The sequence below is a fragment of the Heterodontus francisci genome, chromosome 9 (genome assembly GCF_036365525.1).
Source record: "Heterodontus francisci isolate sHetFra1 chromosome 9, sHetFra1.hap1, whole genome shotgun sequence".
Taxonomy (NCBI): domain Eukaryota; kingdom Metazoa; phylum Chordata; class Chondrichthyes; order Heterodontiformes; family Heterodontidae; genus Heterodontus; species Heterodontus francisci.
This window is the reverse complement of record NC_090379.1, coordinates 84,963,516-84,986,183: the sequence shown is the minus strand read 5'-3', so window position 1 is coordinate 84,986,183 and position 22,668 is coordinate 84,963,516. Positions and strand designations below refer to the sequence as shown.

The 22,668-nt window shown below is 42.5% G+C and overlaps 1 protein-coding gene across 1 annotated transcript in view; it reads right to left on the bottom strand.

Moving 5' to 3' along the window:
* The window catches only part of ryr3 (ryanodine receptor 3), a 423,842-nt gene that overhangs the window by 285,520 nt on the left and 115,654 nt on the right, over positions 1–22,668 (bottom strand). Inside the window, exons 34-38 of the mRNA XM_068038163.1 lie at positions 21,572–21,737; positions 15,972–16,058; positions 11,370–11,596; positions 8,378–9,185; positions 1,095–1,295 (exon numbers count right to left, since the gene is read on the bottom strand). Coding sequence (XP_067894264.1) covers positions 1,095–1,295; positions 8,378–9,185; positions 11,370–11,596; positions 15,972–16,058; positions 21,572–21,737 — 1,489 coding nt within the window. The remainder of the gene's footprint in view (positions 1–1,094; positions 1,296–8,377; positions 9,186–11,369; positions 11,597–15,971; positions 16,059–21,571; positions 21,738–22,668) is intronic.

Below are 22,668 nucleotides of genomic sequence, written 5' to 3'. Positions count from 1 at the left end.
GACAAATATTAAGCTAACTGGCCTGTAGTTTCCTGCTTTCTGTCTCCCTCCCTTTTTGAATAAAGAAGTTGCATTCGCTATTTTCCAATCTAAAGGAACCTTCCCCAAATCTAGGGAATTTTGGAAAATTAAAACTAACACATCAACTATCTCACTAGCCACTTCTTTTAACACCCTAGGATGAAGTCCATCAGGACCCGGGACTTGTCAGCCCACAGCTCCAACAATCTTTTCAGTACCACTTCCTTAGTGATTGTAATTTTCTTGAGTTCCTCCCTCCCTTCCATTTCCTGACTTACAGCTAATAGTGGGATGTTACTTGTATCCTCAATAGTGAAGACTGATGCAAAATATCTGTTCAATTCATCTGCTATCTCCTTATTAATCCATTATTAATTCCCCAGACTCACTTTTTATAGGACCAACGCTCACTTTCTTGACTCTTTTCTTTTTAAAGTATCTATAGAAACTCTTATTATCTGTCTTTATATTTCTAGCTAGCTTTCTCTTGTACTCTAATTTTACCTTCCCTTTTAAATTTGCTGCTGCCTTAAAGATGCAGGCTGCATCCTGGCCTTTCTCCCCTCTGTTCCAATACTACATCAAAACATCTACCTGCTCAGCGGTAATTCTGTTCAATAGGAGGTTTGGGGTGCTGAAGATATTATTCTGGTGGAGCGCACTGCTGGTGTGCTTCATACAAAATTGTCCATGTGTACTGCCTGCCCAGGAAAATCCACTACACTCTGTGCATATTGAAAGTGGTGTGAGGTGGGCCTCTTGAAGAAAGCTTGACAACCAAGGCTTTATTATGCATGAGAGGATGAATGGCTAAACTGCCATTTTTGTGTTGATGCACACTCTGAACAACTTTGCATTGTTGTGAAAGCGGTAGTACAACTGCATTCTAAAAGATTTTAAATTGCTCACCAGAACCTTCCTATTAGCTGAGGAAGGCTGGTCTTGGATTCTCATGAAGCAACAGCACTGTCCTCATTTACTTTATAGCACTGCTACTAACGTGAAGGATACCAGTGGTGGAAGTGCCATCAAATAAATGCAGCTGATCCATTGACAGAAATTATAAACATTACCTGTTCTTGAGGAGGTGAACGGAATTCTTTAGTCTTCTTAGCAGTCAAGGCCGCAGACATGTTGAAGGCTAGCATAAGTTCGTCGTATCGGAACTTTTGGTTCTGTTGCAGCCTTGCAACAAACTTGTCTGCGAAAGAAACAATGGCTTCAACTCGATGCCGAAGTTCACAATCGCAGAAGTAGTGCAGCAGTTCGCACATCTGGAAAACAAAACCAATTACATTCTTTTCTAAAAGACTTATTGTCTCTAAACAATACATTGTTAATTAAAATTATACATACACATATATACTTATGAGCTACTCAAACATCAGTTTAACATTAAACAAAATCATAATTTGATCTGCATCTACTTTTAAGTATTGTAAAATCAAATGTGGTTCGTCCCAGGAACAGAAACAACATGTTGAAACTCATACATGACAAGCTTTCTTTGGTTTACTAAGACTTTGTAATTATAGTTTAAATTGTAGCATCACTCCGTGGGACATGGTTCCACAGGTGCTGGCCACCAGAGAGCCTTAAAAGTTTCATGAGTTATTCAGCTGCAACATGAATGCATCCAAGCTTGATCCAGTTCATACTTGCTGACTTTCAGCATGAGTCACTGGATAGTGACCAGGAGAAACCATGGGCAATTTTCCCTTCGGGATGCGGTCAATTGTAGTGTCTTTACTAAGATCAAGTAACTCAGCAGAGCCTGGGTCTCAAACCTAGGACCATTCCAGCCTGTATGGCATAATTGTTCATTGTCTTGATCAGCTGAACCATTGGAGAAGCTTCTGAGTTACTTGTATATTCCATTAAAATAAAGTATGTTTTCATTATTAAAATAAAAACAGAAAGTGTTGGAAAAACTCAGCAGGTCTGGCAGCATCAGCGGAGAGAGAAGCAGAGTTAACGTTTCAGGTCAGTGACCCTTCTTCAGAACTGGCAGATATAAGAAATGTAAAAGATTTTAAGCAAGTAAAGCGGGGGTGGGGCAAGAGATAACAAAACAGAAGTTGTAGATAGGACAAGGTCACAGAGAATAACTGACCAGAAGGTCATGGAGCAAATGCAAACAATATGTTCATGGTGTGCTGAAAGACAAAGCATTAGTACAGATAGGGTGTTAATGGACTGAAAACTGAACAGCAGCAAGTACAAACACGAAAAAAATACAGTGGGGAGGCACAGTAGAACCAAACTGAACGACTAAAATAAAATGAACACAAAAAATAAAAGAAAAAAGAACTAAAGATAAAAGTAAAATGGGGGGCCCCATCATGCTCTGCAATTATTGAACACAATATTCAGTCCGGCAGGCTGTAGCGTGCCTAATCGGTAAATGAGGTGCTGTTCCTCGAGCTTGCATTGATGTTCACTGGAACACTGCAGCAATCGCAGGACAGAGATGTGAGCATGAGAGCAGGGCGGTGTGTTGAAATGGCCAGCAACTGGAAGCTCGGGTCATGCTTTTGGACTGAGCAGAGGTGTTCCGCAAAACGATCACTCAATCTCTGTTTGGTCGCCCCAATGTAGAGGAGATCACATTGTGAGCAACGAATCAGTACACGACATTGAAAGAAGTACAAGTAAATCGCTGCTTCACCTGAAAGGAGTGTTTGGGGCCAGGGATAGTGAGGAGGGAGGAGGTAAATGGGCAGGTATTACACCTCCTGCGATTGCAGGGGAAGGTGCCGTGGGAAGGGGATGGGGTGGTATGAGCAATGGAGGAGTGGACCACGGTGTCGCGGAGGGAACGTTCCCTTCGGAATGCTGACAGGGGAAGGGAGGGGAAGATGCCTTTGGTAGTGGCATCACGCTGGAGGTGGTGGAAATGGTGGAGGATGATCCCTTGGATTTGGACGCTGATGGGATGGAAAGTGTGGACAAGGGGATCCCTGTCACGATTCCGGGAGGGAGGGGAAGGGATGAGGATAGAGGTGCGGGAAATGGGCCGGACACGGTTGAGGGCCCTGTCAACCACAGTGAGGGGTGGGGGAGTCCTCGGTTGAGAAAAAGGAAGACATATCAGAAACGCCGTCATGGAAGGTAGCATCATCAGAGCAGGTGCATTGAAGATGGAGAAACTGGGAGAATAGAATGGAGTCCTTACAGGAGGCAGGGTGTGAAGAAGTGTAGTCGAGGTAGCTGTGGGAGTCAGTGGGCTCTCGTCCCCTTCCCACGGCACCTTCCCCTGCAAGCTCAGGAGGTGTAATACCTGCCCATTTACCTCCTCTCTCCACACTATCCAAGGCCCCAAACACTCCTTTCAGGTGAAGCAGCGATTTACTTGTACTTCTTTCAATGTAGTGTACTGATTCGCTGCTCACAATGTGGTCTCCTCTACATTGGGGCGACCAAACGCCGACTGGGTGACCGTTTTGCGGAACACCTCTGCTCAGTCTGAAGGCATGACCCCGAGCTTCCGGTTGCTGGCCATTTCAACACTCCCCCCTGTTCTCATGCTCACATCTCTGTCCTGAGATTGCTGCAGTGTTCTAGTGAACATCAAAGCAAGCTCGAGGAACAGCATCTCATTTACCGATTAGGCACGCTACAGCCTGCCTGACTGAACATTGAGTTCAGTCATTTCAGAGCATGACGGGCTCCATTTTACTTTTATCTTTGTTATTTTTTCTTTTTTCTTTTATTTTTTGTGTTCATTTTATTTTAGTTTGTTCAGTTTGTTTCTATTGTGCCTACCCACTGGTTTTTCATGTTTGTGCTTGTGGCTGTTCAGTTTTCAGTCCATTAACACCCTATCTGTACTAATGCTTTGTCTTTCAGCACACCATTAACTTATTGGTTGCCTTTGCTCCATGACATTCTGGTCAGCTATTCTATGACCTTGTCCTACCTACACCTCTTTTGTTATCTCTTGCCCCACCTCCTCTTTTCTTGCTTAAAATCTTTTACATTTCTTATATCTGTCAGTGCTGAAGAAGGGTCACTGACCTGAAACGTTAACTCTGCTTCTCTCTCCACTGATGCTGCCAGACCTGCTGAGTTTTTCCAGCACTTTCTGTCTTTATTTCAGATTTCCAGCATCTGCAGTATTTTGATTTTATTTTTATGTTTTCATTATGTTGCATATAGGAATCATATGTGATTATTTTAATCACTTTAGAATTTTCTACATTAAATTTGCATGTTGCTACTTTATGACACTGATTATTTTCCCAATTTTCTCCCCTCCAATCCCCACGAGGCCATTCTCCACATGAATTGAAACAGCGGGTATCAGCAGGCTATTTGATCAAGGGAGCAGCAAAGCAAAGCCAATTTCCAAATCATTCTGACCCGATAACTATATATATACTTTCAACAAGGGGGTCACTGTATAGCAATTAAGATAGATATTGTCACCCTTTCATGCCAACAGTTCAAATGGGGAAAAAAAACCCTTTAAAACATGTTAATGCTTTTATAATGGCATCGTTGTGCAGAAGGAGTAGGGGAGTCGGACTAACTGGATTGCTCTTCAAAAGAGTCGCGCAGACTCAATGGACTGAATGGCGTCCTTCTGTGCTGTACTGTTCTATGACTCTATGACTGTATCTTGCTGCAGTTTTAGGCCTCTGGCCATTAGGTGGCACTGTGGCACAAAGTTGTTGTTGTTGCAAATCTTCCACTACGAATGGAACCATGTTCTGGCCACCATTTTTTCCCCACAACACTTTCATAGGTAATTTTTGTTTTTGTACTTAGAGTCATAGTATCATTATGGCACAGAAGGAGGCCATTTGGCACACCAAGTCCATGCTGGCTCTCTGTACAGCAATCCATTCAGCCCCATTCGCCTGCTCTATCCCTGTAGCCCTGCAAGTTTACTTTCCTGAAATGCCTATCCAATTTTCTTTTGAAATCATCGATCGTCTCCACTTCCACCACCCTTGTAGGCAGCAACTTCCAGGTCATTACCACCCGCTGCATGAAAAAATTTCTTCCGCACATCCCCCATGTATCTCTTGCCCAAAAGCTTAAATCTGTGTCCCCTAGTCCTTGTACCATCATCTAAGGCAATATAATTTATTTGTATATCTTACATAAACCTGTTGTAATCTTGTGCCTCTCCATCAGATCTGCCCTTAATCTCCTTTGCTCCAAGGAGAACAACCCTAGTTTCTCCAAGCTAACCTTGTAACTAAAATCCCCCATCCCTGGAACCATTCGGGTAAATCTCCTCTGCACCCTGTCAAGGACCTTTCTCATCCCTCCTAAAGTGTGGTGACCAGAACTGGATGCAATACCCTAGCTGTGAACTAACCAGAGCTTTACAAAGATCCAGCATAACTTCCCTAATTTTTTTTACTCAATGCCTCAATTTCTGAATCCCAAGATCCCATATGCTTTGTTAACTACTCTCTCAATGTGTCCTGCCACCTTCAATGATCTATGTACATGAACCCCCACCCCCCAGGTGCCTCTGTCCTTGCACACTCTTTAGAACTGTGTTATTCAGCCTATATTGCCTTTTACTATCCCTTCTGTTGAAATGCAACACTTCACTTCCCTGTATTAAATTCCATCTGCCACTTCTCTGCCCATTCCACTAATCTATCTATGCCCTGTTTCAGTTGATTGGTATCATTCTCACTGTTTGCCACACCTCCAAATTTGGTATCATTGGCAAATTTTGAAAATTTACTCGGTATTACAAAATCCAAGTCATTTAGATATATCAAAAATCAGTGGTTCTAGCACTGAACCTTGGGGAATGCCATTGTCTACCATCCTCCCATCTGAAACACAATCATTTACTAAAACTTGTTGTTTTCTGTCCTTAAGACAGATTTTTCTATCCAAGCTGACACTGACCTTCTTATACCATGAGCTTCAATTTTGTTAACCAGCCTTTTATGTGGTACTTTATCAAACACCTTCTTAAAATACATATAAACACCATCCACTGCATTCCCTTCATCAACCTTCTCTGTTACTGCATCAAAAAATTCAATAGAATTAGTCACACATGATCTGCCTTTTACAAATCTGTGCTGGCTATCCTTAATTAATTCAAACCTCTCAAGTGCCTGTTGATTTTTTTCCTTGATTATTGTTTCGAAAAATGTACCCACCACTGATGTTAAATTGACCGGCCTAACATCTTTTCTTGAGCAAGGGTGTTACATTTGCTACTTTCCAATCTTAGAGTCATAGAGAGATACAGCACCGAAACAGGCCCTTCAGCCTACTGACTCTGTGCTGACTATCAACCACCCATTTATACTAATCCTACATTAATCCCATTTTCCTTCTCACATCCCCACCTTCCCTCAATTCTCCTACCACCTACCTACACTAGCGGCAATTTATTTTCTTACAATGGCCAATTTACCTATCAACCCGCATGGCATGTGGAAGGAAACCGGAGCACCCAGAGGAAACCCAGGCGGTCACTGGGAGAACTTGCAAACTCCACACAGGCAGTACCCAGAACCAAACCCGGGTCGCTGGAGCTGTGAGGCTGCGGTGCTAGCCACTGCACCGCCCCATGCGCCACTGTGCTGCCCCATATCTAGAGAAGATTAGAAGGTTATGGGAAGCCCGTCTGCTATCTCCACACCCTTAGCAACCTGGGATGCAAACCATCCGGACAAGATGACTTATCCACTCTGAGCATAGCCAATCTTTCCAGTATAGATTGCTTATCAATTGTCACTCCATCCATTACTTCTACCATCTCCACCTTCCCTGATATTTTGTCCGCATCTTCTTTAGTAAGCACTGATACAAAGTACTTTTTAAGTATTCTCACCTTGCCCTGCGCCTCTAAGCATATATCACCCCCTTTTTCCCTAATAAGCCCCACCCTGCCTCTAACGACCTGCTTACTATTTCCAAGCCGGTAGAAGATTTTTGGATTCCATTTTACATTAACTACTATTCTATTCTCATATTCTCTCTTTGCCAGGCTTATTTTTCTCTTTATTTCCCCTCTCAACTTACTGTATTTGGCCTGGTTCTCGTTTGAAGAATTCACCTGGCATGTATCATACACTGTCTTTTTTTTGTTTCATCATATTCTCTATTTCCTTCATCATCCAAGAAGCCCTGGCTTTGGTTCCCATGCCTTTCCTGCTTGTTGGGATATACCTTGCCTGTACCTGAAAGATCTCCTCCTTAAAGATCACCCAGTGTTTCGTTCCATTTTTTCCTGTTAATCTTTGTTTCCATTTTACCCTGGCTAGATCTCCTCTCATCCCATTGATGTTAGCCCTCTTCCAATATAAAAGTTCTACTTTAGATTGTTCCTTGCTCTTCTCCAGTGCTAATCTAAACCTTATGATACAATGATCACTCTTACCCACATGTTCCCATAGACTCTTGGTCCACTTGGCCTACCTCATTCCCGAGCACCAGATCCAACACTGCCTCCTTCCTAGTTGGACTGAGATCATATTGGTCAAGGAAGTTCTGAACACATTTCAAAAATTCCTCCCGCTTCTTTCCCTTCACTCTAACATTATTCCAATTGATATTTGGGTAATAAAAATCCCCTAATATCGCCACTCTATAGTTCTTGCACATGGGGTAGCACAGTGGCGCAGTGGTTAGCACTGCAGCCTCACAGCTCCAGCAACCCGGGTTCAATTCTGGGTACTGCCTGTGCAGAGTTTGCAAGTTCTCCCTGTGACCGCGTGGGTTTTCGCCGGGTGCTCCAGTTTCCTCCCACAGCCAAAGACTTGCAGGTTGATAGGTAAATTGGCCATTATAAATTACCCCTAGTATAGGTAGGTGGTGGGGGAATTGAGGGAAGGTGGGGATGTGGTAGGAATATGGGATTAATGTAGGATTAGTATAAATGGGTGGTTGACAGTCAGCACAGACTTGGTGGGCCGAAGGGCCTGTTTCAGTGCTATATCTCTAAATATTAATATAATATATCTCTGCAATTTTCCCAGAGATGTTTAATGAATTTTGAAAGACTGCATTTAATTCATGCAATTGGGGGAATCTCCATTGCATTAAATACCCCTTATTAAATTTATAAATTTTTGCAAACCTGTTCAATTAAATGATTGATCCTATTATCAAATAACCACTACTTTTATTTAATTAATACATTTTGTACTAACCTTGTTGCATTTAATAGCCATTAGTTTCATTTAACTTAAATTTTCATGGAAGACCATTGTGGTGAATGGCAACTTACTTTGATACTGGGCATATCTCAGTTCCCCTGACTTCCCATCGATGTGACAGGAGGTCAAATAAGATTAAATATGTATTTGCAGAAAATTGTCACATGGTGGGGAAATGGCATTGAACTGGATTTTACACAGTTTTGTACCTGAAGTTTCACAGACTCTGGTAAACTCTTTTCCAGCAATCCTTTTAAAGGCGACTGTGCTGTTTGTGTTGTTTCTTCACCAGCTTCTACAGCCTTTTCTTCATTTTTGGTGACCATTTCTTTTTCTGTTTTGCCCTCTTCCACTGTCTTTTCTTGGGGTTCACCAAACAAATCAGAGTCAATCAGAAGCAGGATTTTGTGGACATCGTTATCATCAAACATGCCAGTGATCAGCATAGTTTTAACCAGTTTGAGAATAGGAACAAGTTGAAACTCCACACTTCCCCCAACAGGATCCCTAATGTGCGGTCCACCACCTGTCACAGCTTCTGTGAGCATCTCAATTGCTTTCGCCTTAAGAATATCAAATGGTAACTTTGGACTATATTGTTGTTTATTCTCACTGATGTTAACAAAACATGGCATTGAGAAGTTTAATCGAGGTCTTAAGCAGGTACTGAGACCAACTCCAGGAAGTCCACAGGTCCGACTTTCATCCGGAAATAATGTTATACTCCTGGTTTCATCAGTTACGGGAATGATAAATTCATTGTTCATAATTAATCTGGCTTCTTTTGCTGATTCTAAGTGAATACTTAAGAGGAGGTCATAGAATCCACTACGTAGAAGTCCTTGCAGATATTGGTTCTCAATTGTATACAGCAGTTGAGCTTGATCAATGTGGCTGCAAAGTGCATGGGCTACACGATTATTACCCACAGCGCAGAGAGCACAGTAGAGTTTTAGTGTATGGTAATGGAACTTCATGAGGTCTTGATTTTCAGCCAATTCTAGAATATCTATACACCTGAAAATTTCAATAAACATAATAAATTAAGCTCTAACAGACAAATAAAAGACCTTTTGGAAACAGGTGAACCAAAGGAATAAGATAAAATTCAACTCTCCCAGCTGGTTGTAATGGGCTGTAGTAATTAATTTCCTAATTAACAAAAATAAGAAATCACACCATCTTAACCTAAATAATCAAGAAAGATATAGAATTTTGGAAATGGATAAAGTTACATTGATGAGGTATGATGTACTCTTCCGATATGTGAGGTTTAAGGGAGCATAGAGTTTTGCTGGGACCTCTCTATTGTACAAGATCTATGTTCTTCATTGTTAAGGAATGGATGATACTTCTGGATATGAAATAATGCAATGACCCCTTCTTGAAGCTCATCAATTTTCACTTTGATGACAAGTAAACAAAAATAATAAAATAAAGTGTAATATTAATAATAATTTTCCAAAATGTTACTGGTTAAAAATGTCACAATTACCTTACAGGCAACCTGCTCTAATCAACAAGGATAAATCATTGGAATAAATAAGTGCATTGTTTTATCAATCTTATCATGCACACTGGAAATGTGATGATACAAACTATGGACTGACTCTGAAGAGTTATGAAAAACTGACTTTGTCTTTGAAAAAATGAACCTTTATTTTAAAAAGTGAACAGTGGTCCAAGATAGCCATCAAAGGTGTATTCAAACTGTCTGACAAAGACAAAGGGAAAATCTTCAAAGCTAAGAGGTGTCAATTGCACCCATCCTAAAAACATTTGAGAATTGAATGTCTTCTGAAACAAAAAGGTGTGAAATAGTCATGTCCTGGGCCATTGTGCGATCACCATAGGGAAGAAATGAGAATGTATCCTACCAGGAGGTGAGAAGTAGCACAGGTTTACCTTAAAAAAGACAGCCTGAAGCCAGAGAAAAATAGAGAGAGCGAGATAGAAGCAACATCTAGCAGCTGCTTCCAGCAAGCCAGAAGGCACCTTCCCTGAAGTAAAATCCTACATCAACATGAGACAGCAGTGAACCAGAAGTGTCCTACCATCTTCAGCTGAACCTTCAAACAAGAGAGAAATCTACAATCATCTCAGGCCTGCAGCCCTTGAGAACTTGATTTCCAAGAGAATTCAACAGGTTTATTGTGACTCCCCCTCCCACTAAAAGTTGCCTTCCTTTTTTCCCTCTCTATATGTCTCTTCATGTGTGTGTGTGTGTGTGTGTGTGTCTTTGTGTGCATGAGTAAATGCGTGAGTGGATGTGGATGTGACGATTTCAGTATAAGGCGTATTGATCAATAAACAATTGATTTACTGTTTTTTAAAACCTACAAGAAAACCTATCACTGTCTGTTTATTTGAAAAAATGAAACACCAAGGGGTTAAACCTAACAACAAAATACTTGCTGTGGTCAGGTGGGGAGTTGAACATTGGGAACCACCCACATCACACCACATGGTCGTAACAATTTAATAAAGGTGCTTTAAAAATTGATTGTAACTGGCATAATAGGGTGTACAGAGCACAGTATTTGTGTATATCAATATAGATACACACATAGGCACACACACACAGTTTCCACGGTATAGAGCAGGCGGGTTTATGCTAAAGTGATCTGCCAACTATATGCGGTAGACAGTAAAATCAATCTGAACGAACCAAGACATTGTAGCAGACGTTGACCTGATCTCAGATTAAACATAAAAGCTAAATGAAACTGCCAGAAGTCTCCACTTTTGGATTGCTTCCTGCAGTTGGTAATGCAAACAGCTGACTGAAGCTGCCTGAAGTTTCCATCAGCTGTTCACACTGTTAACTGTGAACAACTATAGGAGGCAGATGGAAAGTTGAGACTTTGGGAAGCTCCAGTGAGTTGATACATTTGATGTGAGATCAGGTCAAATTCTGAAATAAGGTCTGGATTCTATTCATATTGTCTGTCTTTTGTTTCTGTTGTGAATTTAGATGTTGATTGGATGCAGTCATACAAAGAAATTGGCTTTTAAAAAGCCAATAAGGACTGAACTGCACAAATTAGCTGATGCACTTCATACATTTTTAGCAGCACCACTGTAATTGATGCCAATGTTAATGGCAAAGGGTTAGTCCCATTTGCCCAATATAGCCAGCTGTGTGGGATAAGCGAGGATAGCATAAGTGGTGGGGATTTCAGTAGTTCAAGGTAGACTGACCTATTCTCCTCAGGAATATGCAGTGCCATCATCTGTAATGGCTCAAGGCTCTGCACTACCCAGCCATGGTGATCACTAATCCGTGCTGTTTCTACTTTGAGGAAGTCGTTGGGCATTCTACTCCACTGAACAGGTGTGATCATCTGCACGTCAAGACGAGGAGGACACAGTGGAATAGGATTCTTTTCTTCACTTTTAAATATAGCTGCAGACAGAGGCATAGCATTCTGTACCAGGAGAGAAATCATAAACAGCCTTTTAATGTACAGTCATGTGAATGTAACAAACCATTATTCAATATTATTTGCTCTTTCTATTATAAGAAAAAGTGGAAGTATTATTTACCATTATGATCAGAAACATTACTTTATGAACTTTGCAGTGTGGTGCACTAATATCCTTAAAAAGATCACTATCTTAGATACACTGGTTAACATCTTAGAACTCCTTCCCTAACAGCACTGTGAGTGTACCTACACCATACAGACTTGGGCCTGACCCAACCACATCTAACCGGGGCCCAAGTCCTTTGTTTTTTTTCCCACACTCGACCTGACCCGACCCGACCTGACCCGACTACCGGAAATTAATGAAACTTACTCTTTCCCTCCCTGACCAAAAGGCAGCACTGCCACTGTGTCCGACCTGGCCCGCCCGACCCTAGCCCAAATGCCGGACCTGGAAGAGTGACTGTCAGATTCAGGTCAGGTCATGCTCTAATTCAAATAGCCTAATCTAAGACAGTTTCACAGTATCTGACAGACATAAGAGAGAATTATCCTAAACCTACCCTCAGTGGGCCTCTACAATCTAATCCTAGGTCACAAATGTTGAACATGTAACCAGACTATTCCTTCCAGCATGCCTAGAAAACATTACTGCAAGCGTGCAGGGATGCATTTTGTTTATTTTTTCAATTGTGTGCACAAGACATCTTAATAGGTTTCTCACATCAAACCATTGTAACACAACCTAATTGCATGATCCCAACACATAGGATGGGCTTCAAGTTACACAATTATCTGTGACAGTGCATACACTCTTTCACCTTACATCTCAAGACTACTACTCTGTTTGCAGGATGAGAGAGCACATAACACAAGGAAATAGACCCAAACTGGAATAGTGCACAGAATTCCCTTGCAGAGATGACCGAGACATTCTTTCCTACAAAAGTGTTGAAGGATAGAAGATGATGAAAACAGAGCCCTTCCCTGAACTCAAGGCCAAGACAATTCTGTTCTTGTGATGTCTTTTTGTCTCTTCCCAGTCAGTCATTCATACACATGCATGCACACAACCACACAGCCAAGCATCACATTATTGGGTATGGTAGCATAGTGGACTAGTAATTCAGAGGCCTGGACTACTGATATGGAGACATGAGTTTAAATCCCACCAGGGCAGCTGGGGAACTTATATTCAGTTAATTAAGTAAACCTGGAATTAAAAAGCTGGTATCAGTAACTGTGAACATGAAATTATCGGATTGTCATATAAAGTAACCTGGTTTACTCTTGACATTGAGGGAAGAAAATCTCCCATCATTCCCTGGTCTGGCCGATATGTAACTCCAAACCCTCTAACATGGCCGAGCAGGCTACAAAAATGTCTAAGAGAAATAAAACTGGACGGACCACCTGGCATTGATCTAGGTACACAACAAAGGCATGCCCAGCTGATTCTGCAAAGTCCAGCTCATTAACATCTGTGGACATGTGTCAAAATTGGGAGACTTGTTCCATAGTCTAGTCAAGCAGCAGCCTGACAGTCATACTCACAGAATCGTACCTTTCAGCCAATGTACCAGGACCAGGCAAAAATATTCGGGACCCTGAAGGGTCCAATATGGGGCTGAATTTTGTGAGCCCTCTAGGGATGGGCAGGGGTGGGTGGGGGTCCTTAGAACTGCGAGGGAAGGCAGTGTGTGGAGTGCCTGTTGCCTTCCTGACGTCACTGAATTTTGTCGGGGGCAGGGAAGATCAAAGACTTTCTGCCCAGAGGCCAATTGAGGCCCTTAAGTGGCCAACTAATTTCCATTTAAGGGCCCCTTCCCACTGCCGCTGGCATTTTACCAGCATTTTGGGTGGGGGGTGGGGCGGGGGACATTCACCGCATGAATAAGCCGAGTAACTCCAGGCAGCCTCACCGTGGGCTGGTGGTGGAGGACCTCCTCCGTGGGCAATCTGTGGTCCATGGAGGGCCCCGGCAGTAAAGGCCGCCCCAGTGCCACCACCCACCCCACTGCCCTCAATAATCCACCCCCTGCCTGACTGGCCCTGGTGAGTCCGCCCCCACTTACCTGCAGTCTGGGGCTCCATGGATGCTCCAGGTCCCGCTCCTGGTGGCACTGCTGGGACTGCTGAGCTGCTGGCTCTTTGGTTGATTGGCCAGCAGCTCTTTGAGGCAGGATTGCTGTCACCGGGCAGTTAAATTGCCCGAGCGCCATAAAATGCAACCGGAGGTCCCTCAAATGGCTGAGGCGGGGTTCTCCTTGTCTTTTTGGCCTGCTGTTGGGACCACCACCAGCTGCTTAAAATCCAGCCCACGGTATGCAGTGTGTATGCACTCATTCTGTGCCAAGCATGTGCTGCACACCGTATTGCTCTGTAGTTGCCCAGTTTGCCTGGCTGAAACTGTCATTCAGCTCTCCATTTGTTAGTCATACCTAGCACAAAGGAAAATGGTTGTGGTTGTTGCAGGACAATTATCCCAGCCCCAGGACATCCCTGCAGGAGTTTGTCAGGGCAGTGTCCTAGGCCCAACCATCTTCAGCTGTTTCAACAATGATCTTCTCTCCATCATCAAATCAGGAGTGGGGATTTTCACTGATGATTGCATAGTGTTCAGTTCCATTTGCAACTGCTCAGATAATGAAGCAGTCTGTGCCCGCATGCAGAAAGACCTGGACAACATCCAGGCTTGGGCTGTTAAGTGTCAAGTATCATTCCCACCACACAAGTGCCAGGCAATGACCATCTCCAAAAAGAGACAAGTTAACCGCCTGCCCTTGACATTCAATGGCATTACCATCGCTGAATTCTCCACCATCAATCTCCCGGGCAGGTCACCACTGACCAGAAACTTACCTGGATCAGCACATAAATACTGTGGCTACAAGAGCAGGTCAGAGGCTCAGAATTCTGCAGCGTGACTCCCCAAAGTCTGCCCAACATCTAGAAGCTACAAGTCAAGAGTGTGATGCAATACTCGCCACTTGTCTGGATGAGTGCAGCTCAAACAATACATAAGGAGCTCAACACCATTCAGGCCAAAGGAACCCATTTGATTGGCACCACATCCACACCTCAAACATTCACTCCTCCACCACTGGTGGACCATGGCTGCCATGTCTGCCATCTACAAGATACACTGCAGCAACTCACCAAGGCTTCTTCGACAGCACCTTCCAAACCCATGACCTCTATCATCTAAAAGGACAAGGGAAGCAGGTGCATGGGAAAACCATCACTTGCAAGTTCCCCTCCATCCCGACTTGGAAATATATCGCCATTCCTTCCTCGGCGCTGGGTCAAAATATGGAACTCCCTCCCTAACAGTACAGTGGTATACCTACACCACACAGACCACAGTGGTTCAAGAAGGTGACTCCCCACCCCCTTCTCGAGGGCAATTCAGGGTGGGCAATTCAGGGTGGGCAATTCTTGCCAGCGACACATATTGAACGAATATCAAAAAAATACATTAGTTTGCTATGCAAACTCTATTTGCAGGTGGTCCTTGGAACCAGCGTTCTAACATATCGTCATTCTATGACATTTTAGACCTAAAGGTTGCCCAGACGAAGATAGCAGCTCACAGCACCCTCTGCCACTATCACCATTGGCAAACACAAATCCAAACACATATACTGGAGAATGTAGGCAGCGCCCTTCAGTAGGAAAACACTAGATAAGTCACAGTGTGCAGGAGAAGCAAGTGGTGGTTTCACAAGAACAGCAGGAATGTGCTGCCATATGGCTGTGTGGATGCTATTAATGTCTCCTGTACTTTGGAATGTCTAGCAACGCAGTGAAATTACACAGCAGGATCATGGTCCCATGGCTATCATAATGGAAAAAGGAGATAAAAGTATTGACTTTTCTCTACAATGCACTACACACTTACTTAATATATCTGTTAACAACAGATTATTACAACGCTATCTGTCCCTATGATGGGGGTTTCCCTGCAAATGGTATGCAGCAGATGGTACAGCTGTGTAAATGCCCCCTCTAGCCTTTGGAGGATGCTGTCCTCAAGCATTGCCAGTTATGCGTTCTGTGACCTTAAGTCCTTTCGTGGCATAATGGCAGTGCAGAGTTTCTGGCAGCTGAAATCTTTGCCCATTAAATATAACAATTGAGATTCCATAAAAGCAACCTGATTGTTACTTTTTTGCATTAACTTGCCAAATGACACTGCGCTCTGTAACTTACAGATGGGTGCTTTATTGTTCCCAGAGCTGGAGTAAAAGTTTGCATTCTAGGAATCACTTTACCAAAACCCTCTTCAGTAGGACCTTCCTGTTTTACTGCATTCCAACAGTCAGAAAGTCACAACATATTTATATGTGAGAGCAATAGACTTTGAAACAAATACCTTTGATTTTCCAAGTTCGAACTGGATCATATTTGGACTTGTGGCCTGCATAAAGACAGCTGGGAATAACTTTGTGCCAGGTTCAATCTGAAAAATAGTCACATATAAAAGAATAGGGTTTTTTGTATTATCCTTAAGCACTTGCAGATTTTAAAAAATATATATTTGAGGAACAGGGTGATATTCTGTCTAAACACAATAGGTGAATGTCTCCCCGCTAATGGCTGTAGAATGTAGTAAGTGGAACGATCTTGATAATTACCATTCAGTTCTGAATTAAAGTGATTTTAAATTGACTATTTATAATTAAGCAGCTTGGATCAGAATAACCAGGCGAAAAGCATCAATGTGGTACAACTGAATTACTCTTCTGAGATTAGAGTTTAAGCATACTTTTGTGGGAGGTTAGGTGGACCTAAAGCACAACAGAAATCTGGTGCATTGCTTACAGCTAACATTGAAAGTGATTTGAAACCAGGGAATATGCTATTTTAGATTTAGTATTGTGCAATGAGACAGGTTTAATTAATAACCTTGTAGTAGAGCAGCCACTGGGGATAAATGATCATAATATATTAGAATTTTATATTGAGCTTAAAAATGATCTAGTTAAGTGTGAAACTAGGGTCTTAAATTTGAACAAAGCAAATTTATGAGGGGGGAGTAAGCTCATTTAGATTGGGAAACTAGATTAAATGATAAGCAATGGCAAAATTTAAAATGAATAATTCATAATTCAAAACAAATATACATTCCCTTAAGGAATTAAAAACCCCAAGGAACAGGTAGTCTAACCATGGCTAACAAGAGAAGTTAAAGATTAAAGGAAGAGGATTATAATGCTGCCAAAAGAGTAGCCTTATTTGCAACCTCATTATCATATTAATAGTATCTATCTACCTCCTTGGAGCAGGTTAATAATAAGATAATAAGAAGAAATAGGAGCAGTAGGCCATTTGGCCCCTCAAACCTGCTCTGCCATTCAATAAGATCATGGCTGATCTGATTGTGGCCTTAACTCCACTTTCCTGCAGGACCTCAATACCCTTGTAGATCAAAAATCTGTCTAACTCAGCCTTGAATATATAAACTGTAATCATCAGGATTTGAACCTGCACAGGGAAACGCCAATAGATTTCTAGTCCATCATCTTAACCACTCTCCCACAATTACACCCTGAATACCATTGCATGGTCACCCGACCACCTTCCAGCCTTAGTTAAAGCCAGAAGTGGGCAGACTGGAGGAGGGTGCGTGTCGAGAATCGATTTTTAAGACTTTAACCACCACCTGACCCAAACCTGCCCTTTTTTGTGGTTAAAATTCCTTCCTTTGTATCTATCTTCACAGTAGAAGACACAAACCACATTGCAGAAGTAGTAGGGAACCATGGATCTAGTGAGAATGAGGAGCTTAAAGAAATTAGTATTAGTGAAGAAATAATATTGGAGAAATTAATAGGACTAAAAGCAAACAAATTCCTTAGACCTGAAGGCCTACATCCTAGGATTTTAAAGAGAAAGTGAATGCATTGGTTTTGATTATCTGGAAGTTCCTAGATTTTAGAATGATTATTTTAGATTGGAAGATAGCAAACACTACCCTGCTATTCAAGGAAGTAGGGAGGGAGAAAACATGGAATTAAAGGCCAGTTAGCCTGACATCTACAGTTGGGAAAGTGATAGAATCTATTACTAAGGACGCTGTAAGAGGACGCCCTTAGAAAATTGTATGGTTGCATAGAGTCAACATGAAAGAGGAATTTTGTTTGACAAATCCATTAGAGTTTTTTGAGGGTGTAACTAGCAGGTTAGATAAGAGAGAAATCAGAAGATGCAGTGTATTTTAAGTTTTAAAAAGCATTAGATAACCACACAAGAGGTTATTACACAAAATTAGGGCTCTTGGGACTGGGGTGATATATTGGCATGGAACGAGGATAGTTAAAGGACAGAAAACAGAGAGTAGGAGTAAATAGGTGATGTTGGGTTGGCAGGTTGTAACCATTGAGGTACTGCAGGTGCTTGAGCCTCAGCTATTTACAATCTGTATTAATGGGCTGAAGTTTACCTCAAGCAAGGAAGTCCCGCTGGCGGGACCTAAAGCGGGTCCCAAGCCCGCATGGAAGGACAGTGGGACCGCGGAAGCAATTTTACTGCCGATGGCCAATTAAGATGACACTGCCAGGATCACTGGCCAATTAAGGGCTGCAGCCTGCTTTTCAGAGCTGCCGGCCCAATCAGAGGGCTGGAAACTTGGCAGCCTCAGCAGTGCCATTGATAGAGGTGGCCACTGCTGAGACTGGAGGGAAGAGAGGTTGTCTCCATGTTGAGAAGGGAAGGTAAGAATTTTTTTCAATATGTTGGTGCCTGAACCCTCAAGCGGCAGTGTTGGAAGCGCGAGGGCAGCCATTGCCATCGGGGGCACCCTTTGTGGGTTATGGAGCAGCCAGAAAGTCCAACCCCTCTCCTGAGAAGCAGCTGGGAGGCCGCCTCGATGCACCTGGTGGTCTCCCCATGCACAAGGGGCTGTGCCAAGGCCAATAAAATGCTGGCGGGTCGTAAAGTGGCTGTTAATTGGCCAGTTAAGTGATTTAATTGGCCGCCTGCCTCTGTTCGGTGGGCGAATGAGTCACTGCCGTTCTCGCTTCTGGGAATATCCCACAGTGGCCAGACGACGTTTGGCTTCCCTCCTGACACCTTCCGTCACCATTTTATGAGCCATCCTGCCTGCCAGCCCATCTCCAGAGGGCTGGTTAAATTCCAGCCAATGACTTAGATGAGGGACCCTGTGTAATGTATCAAAGTCTTTTGATGATGGAAAATTAGGTAGGAAAATAAGATGAGTCGGATGCAGAAACTGCAAAGGGAAATAGGAAGGTTAAGTGAGCAGGCAAGAATGTGACAGAAGGAATATGATGTGGACAAGTGTGAGATTATCTACTTTAGTATGAAAAGTAGAAAAGGTGAATATTTTTTAAATGGTGAGAGACTGGGAAATGTTCATATTCAGAGGGTCTTGAGTGTCCTTGTACATGAATTGCAGGAAGTTAACATGCAGGTATAATAAGAAATTACAAAAGCAAATGGTATGTTAGCCTTTATTACAAAGAGGTCTTACTGCAAATATATCGGGCCCAGGTGAGACCACACCATGAATACTGTGTACAATTTTGGTCTCCTTACCTACTGAAGGATATACTTGCCTTAGAGGAATTGCAGCAAAGGTTTTAGAGTTATAGAGTTATACAGCACAGAAACAGGCCCTTCAGCCCATCGTGTCCGTGCCAGCCATCAAGCACCTATCTATTCTAATCCTATTTTCCAGCACTTTCCCCGTAGCTTTGTATGCTATGGTGTTTCAAGTGCTCATCTAAATACTTCTTAAATGTTGTGAGGGTTCCTGCCTCTACCACCCCTTCAGGCAGTGTGTTCCAGATTACATCCACCTGCTGGGTGAAACATTTTTTCCTTAAATCCCCTCTAAACCTCCTGCCCCTTCCCTTAAATCTATGCCCCCTGGTTATTGACACTGCCGATGAGGGAAAACGTTTCTTCCTATCTACTCTATCAATGCCCCTCATAATTTTGTATACCTCTATCAGGTCTCCCCTCAGCCTTCTCTGCTCTAAGGAAACAACACCAGCCTATCCAGTCTCTCTACATAGCTGAAATGCTTCAGCCCAGGCAACGTTCTGGTGAATCTCCTCTGCATCCTCTCCAGTGCAATCACATCCTTCCTATAGTGTGGCAACCAGAACTGTACACAGTACTCCAGCTGTGGCCTAACTAGGGTTTTATACAGCTCCATCAGAACCTCCCTTCTTTTATATTCTACGCCTTGGCACAGTGGCACAGTGGTTAGCACCACAGCTCCAGTGACCCAGGTTCGATTCTGGGTACTGCCTGTGCGGAGTTTGCAAGATCTCCCTGTGACCGTATGAGTTTTCGCCGGGTGCTCCGGTTTCCTCCCACAGCTAAAGTCTTGCAGGTTGATAGGTAAATTTGCCATTATAAATTGCCCCTAGTATAGGTAGGTGGTAGGGGAATTGAGGGAAGGTGGGGATGTGAGAGGGTAATGGGATTAATATTGGATTAGTATAAATGGTCGGCAGACTCGGTGGGCCGAAGGGCCTGTTTCGGTGCTGTATCTCTAAGTAAATAAAAATAATAAAGGCAAGTATCCCATATGCGTTCTTAATCACCTTAGCTACCTGTGCAGCTGCCTTCAGTGATCTCTGGACAAGTACACCAAGGTCCCTCTGTACTTCCTAGGGTCCTACCACCCATTGTATATTCCCTTGCCTTGTTTGTCCTCCCAAAATGCATCACCTCACACTTTTCAGGATTAAATTCCATTTGCCACTGCTCTGCCCATCTTACCAGCCCATCTATATCGTCCTGTAATCTAAGGCTTTCCTCCTCACTATTTACGACACCACCAATTTTCGTGACATCTGCGAACTTACTGATCATACCTCCTATATTCACGTCTAAATCATTAATGTACACTACAAACAGCAAGGGTCCCAGCACCGATCCTTGCAGTACACCACTGGCCACAGGCTTCCAATCGCAAAAACCTTCCAATTACTGGGATGAAGGGATTGTCCTATGAGGAGAGATTGAGTAGAATAGATTTATATTCCCTAGAGTTTAGAAGAATTAGAGGTGATCTCACTGCAATTTTTAAGGAACTTGAGAGGGTAGATGCCGGGAAGCTGTTTTCCCAGGCTGGTGAGTATGAGTTTAGTACTAAGGATCACAGTCTCAGAATAAGAGGTAGGCCATTTAGGGCTGGGATGAGGAGAAACATCTTCACTCAATGGGTTGTGAATTTTTTGAATTCTTTAACCCAAAGGGCTGTGGATGCTCAGTCATTGAGTATATTCAAGACAAAGATCAATAGATTTTTGGATACTAAAGGAATCAAGGTACATGGTGATAAAGTTGGAAGGTGGAGTTGAGGTCGAAGATCAACCATGAGCCTATTGAATGGTGGAGCACGCTCGAAGGGCTGAATGGCCTATTGCTGCTCCTATTTCTTACGTTCTTATTATTGTGCTTTTTATTACTCGAACTTTTTATTCAATAAACTCAGAAAAGGGAGAAGCAATTTTAATCAGTGACCAAAAAAAAAGCATAATTACACTAGCCTGACTGGCTGAGCCCTCCTATTTCCTCCATGTTTTATTAATCTATAGTGTAATGAATGAGGATTTGGTTGAAAAATTAAAGAAATAGACAGATTCCTTTATTATAGGCAATGGAGGAATATAGGCTTGTCATTGAGTTCAAAACAGGGGAAAGAAGAAAATGTTCTGATCAGGTTCTGCACATGGCTTAAATATTGTAACAGAATGAGTCAGGTAGATTGAATGGCATGTTCTTGCTCCTATCTTCAGTTTTAACATATACAACTATTGGTATTACATTCAATAAACTTAAGCATTTTTAATAATCCTTAAGCACGACATGTTTCAGTATGTTCCCCTATTAGCAGAAAATAGAATAGGCAATAGAACCTTTAACCAGGTCTTCAAAGTTTTGTAAAGCAGACAGAATTTCTGAAACTCAACATTCACAGGCCAACCATTTTACCTGGTAATGTGTACTGAGATCTTTTCCATTTGCTGTGAATGTTAACCGGCCCGTTGCTAGATCAATGAAACATCCAACTTCAAGATCAGCGCTACTGCTGCTTGATCCCTTTGAGCTGCCGACAATATCTCCTCCCCAAACCATGTAACAATTACAGCGCTTGACACTACAAAGGATAACAGATTTTAGCGTCTCATTCCATTCTATATAAACATAACGTAGAAGACAGGCAGTAACAATCCTTTCCTGCTTAGTGATCACCGTTCTTCATATAAATATTTCACTATAAAAAGTTAGGATGAAATATTGGAGTTCAATTGAGTTCTAAAAAAGTGTTTTCTCTGCATTCTAAAACAACAAATGTCCCACAAATTATTGGAATTGCAAAGATCAGCTGAGAAACTTTAAATATTGCCAAAAGTTGTATCAAGTTCGTAACTTGTAGACCAGACATGATCCATAGTTACATTCATCAAATCCTGGTTGATAACTAAATGGTCAATCCAATGCAACTTTTGGAGAACATGCCAGATCTTTAATGAACATGACCATAATAGTGCTGGACAGCATTTGTGATTGAAAAGTCATTAAACTAAAACAGCATTGTGATGGAAGCATTTTTCCACTTAAAAGTTAAGCAAATGTTTTGGAAATAATAGCGACTTAGAAACACATGGCCAAATAACATTACAGATTGAGTTGAATGGAAAGCAGCCACATTCTTATTCCTGGATGACAATTTTTTGATGCTGAAACACAACTCAAGAACAATTCTTGCTAAGACTCCTCAAGGAGGATACATTCTCAATTGGTACTCTTTACACAAAAGTCCGAGTGTATCAGGCCTGTGTCCTCAGTACCTTGCTCTATGGCAGCGAGGCCTGGACAACATATGTCAGCCAAGAGCGACGTCTCAATTCATTCCATCTTCGCTGCCTCCAGAGAATACTTGGCATCAGGTGGCAGGACCGTATCTCCAACACAGAGGTCCTCGAGGCAGCCAACATCCCCAGCTTATACACACTACTGAGTCAGTGGCGCTTGAGCTGGCTTGGCCATGTGAGCCGCATGGAAGATGGCAGGATCCCCAAAGACAC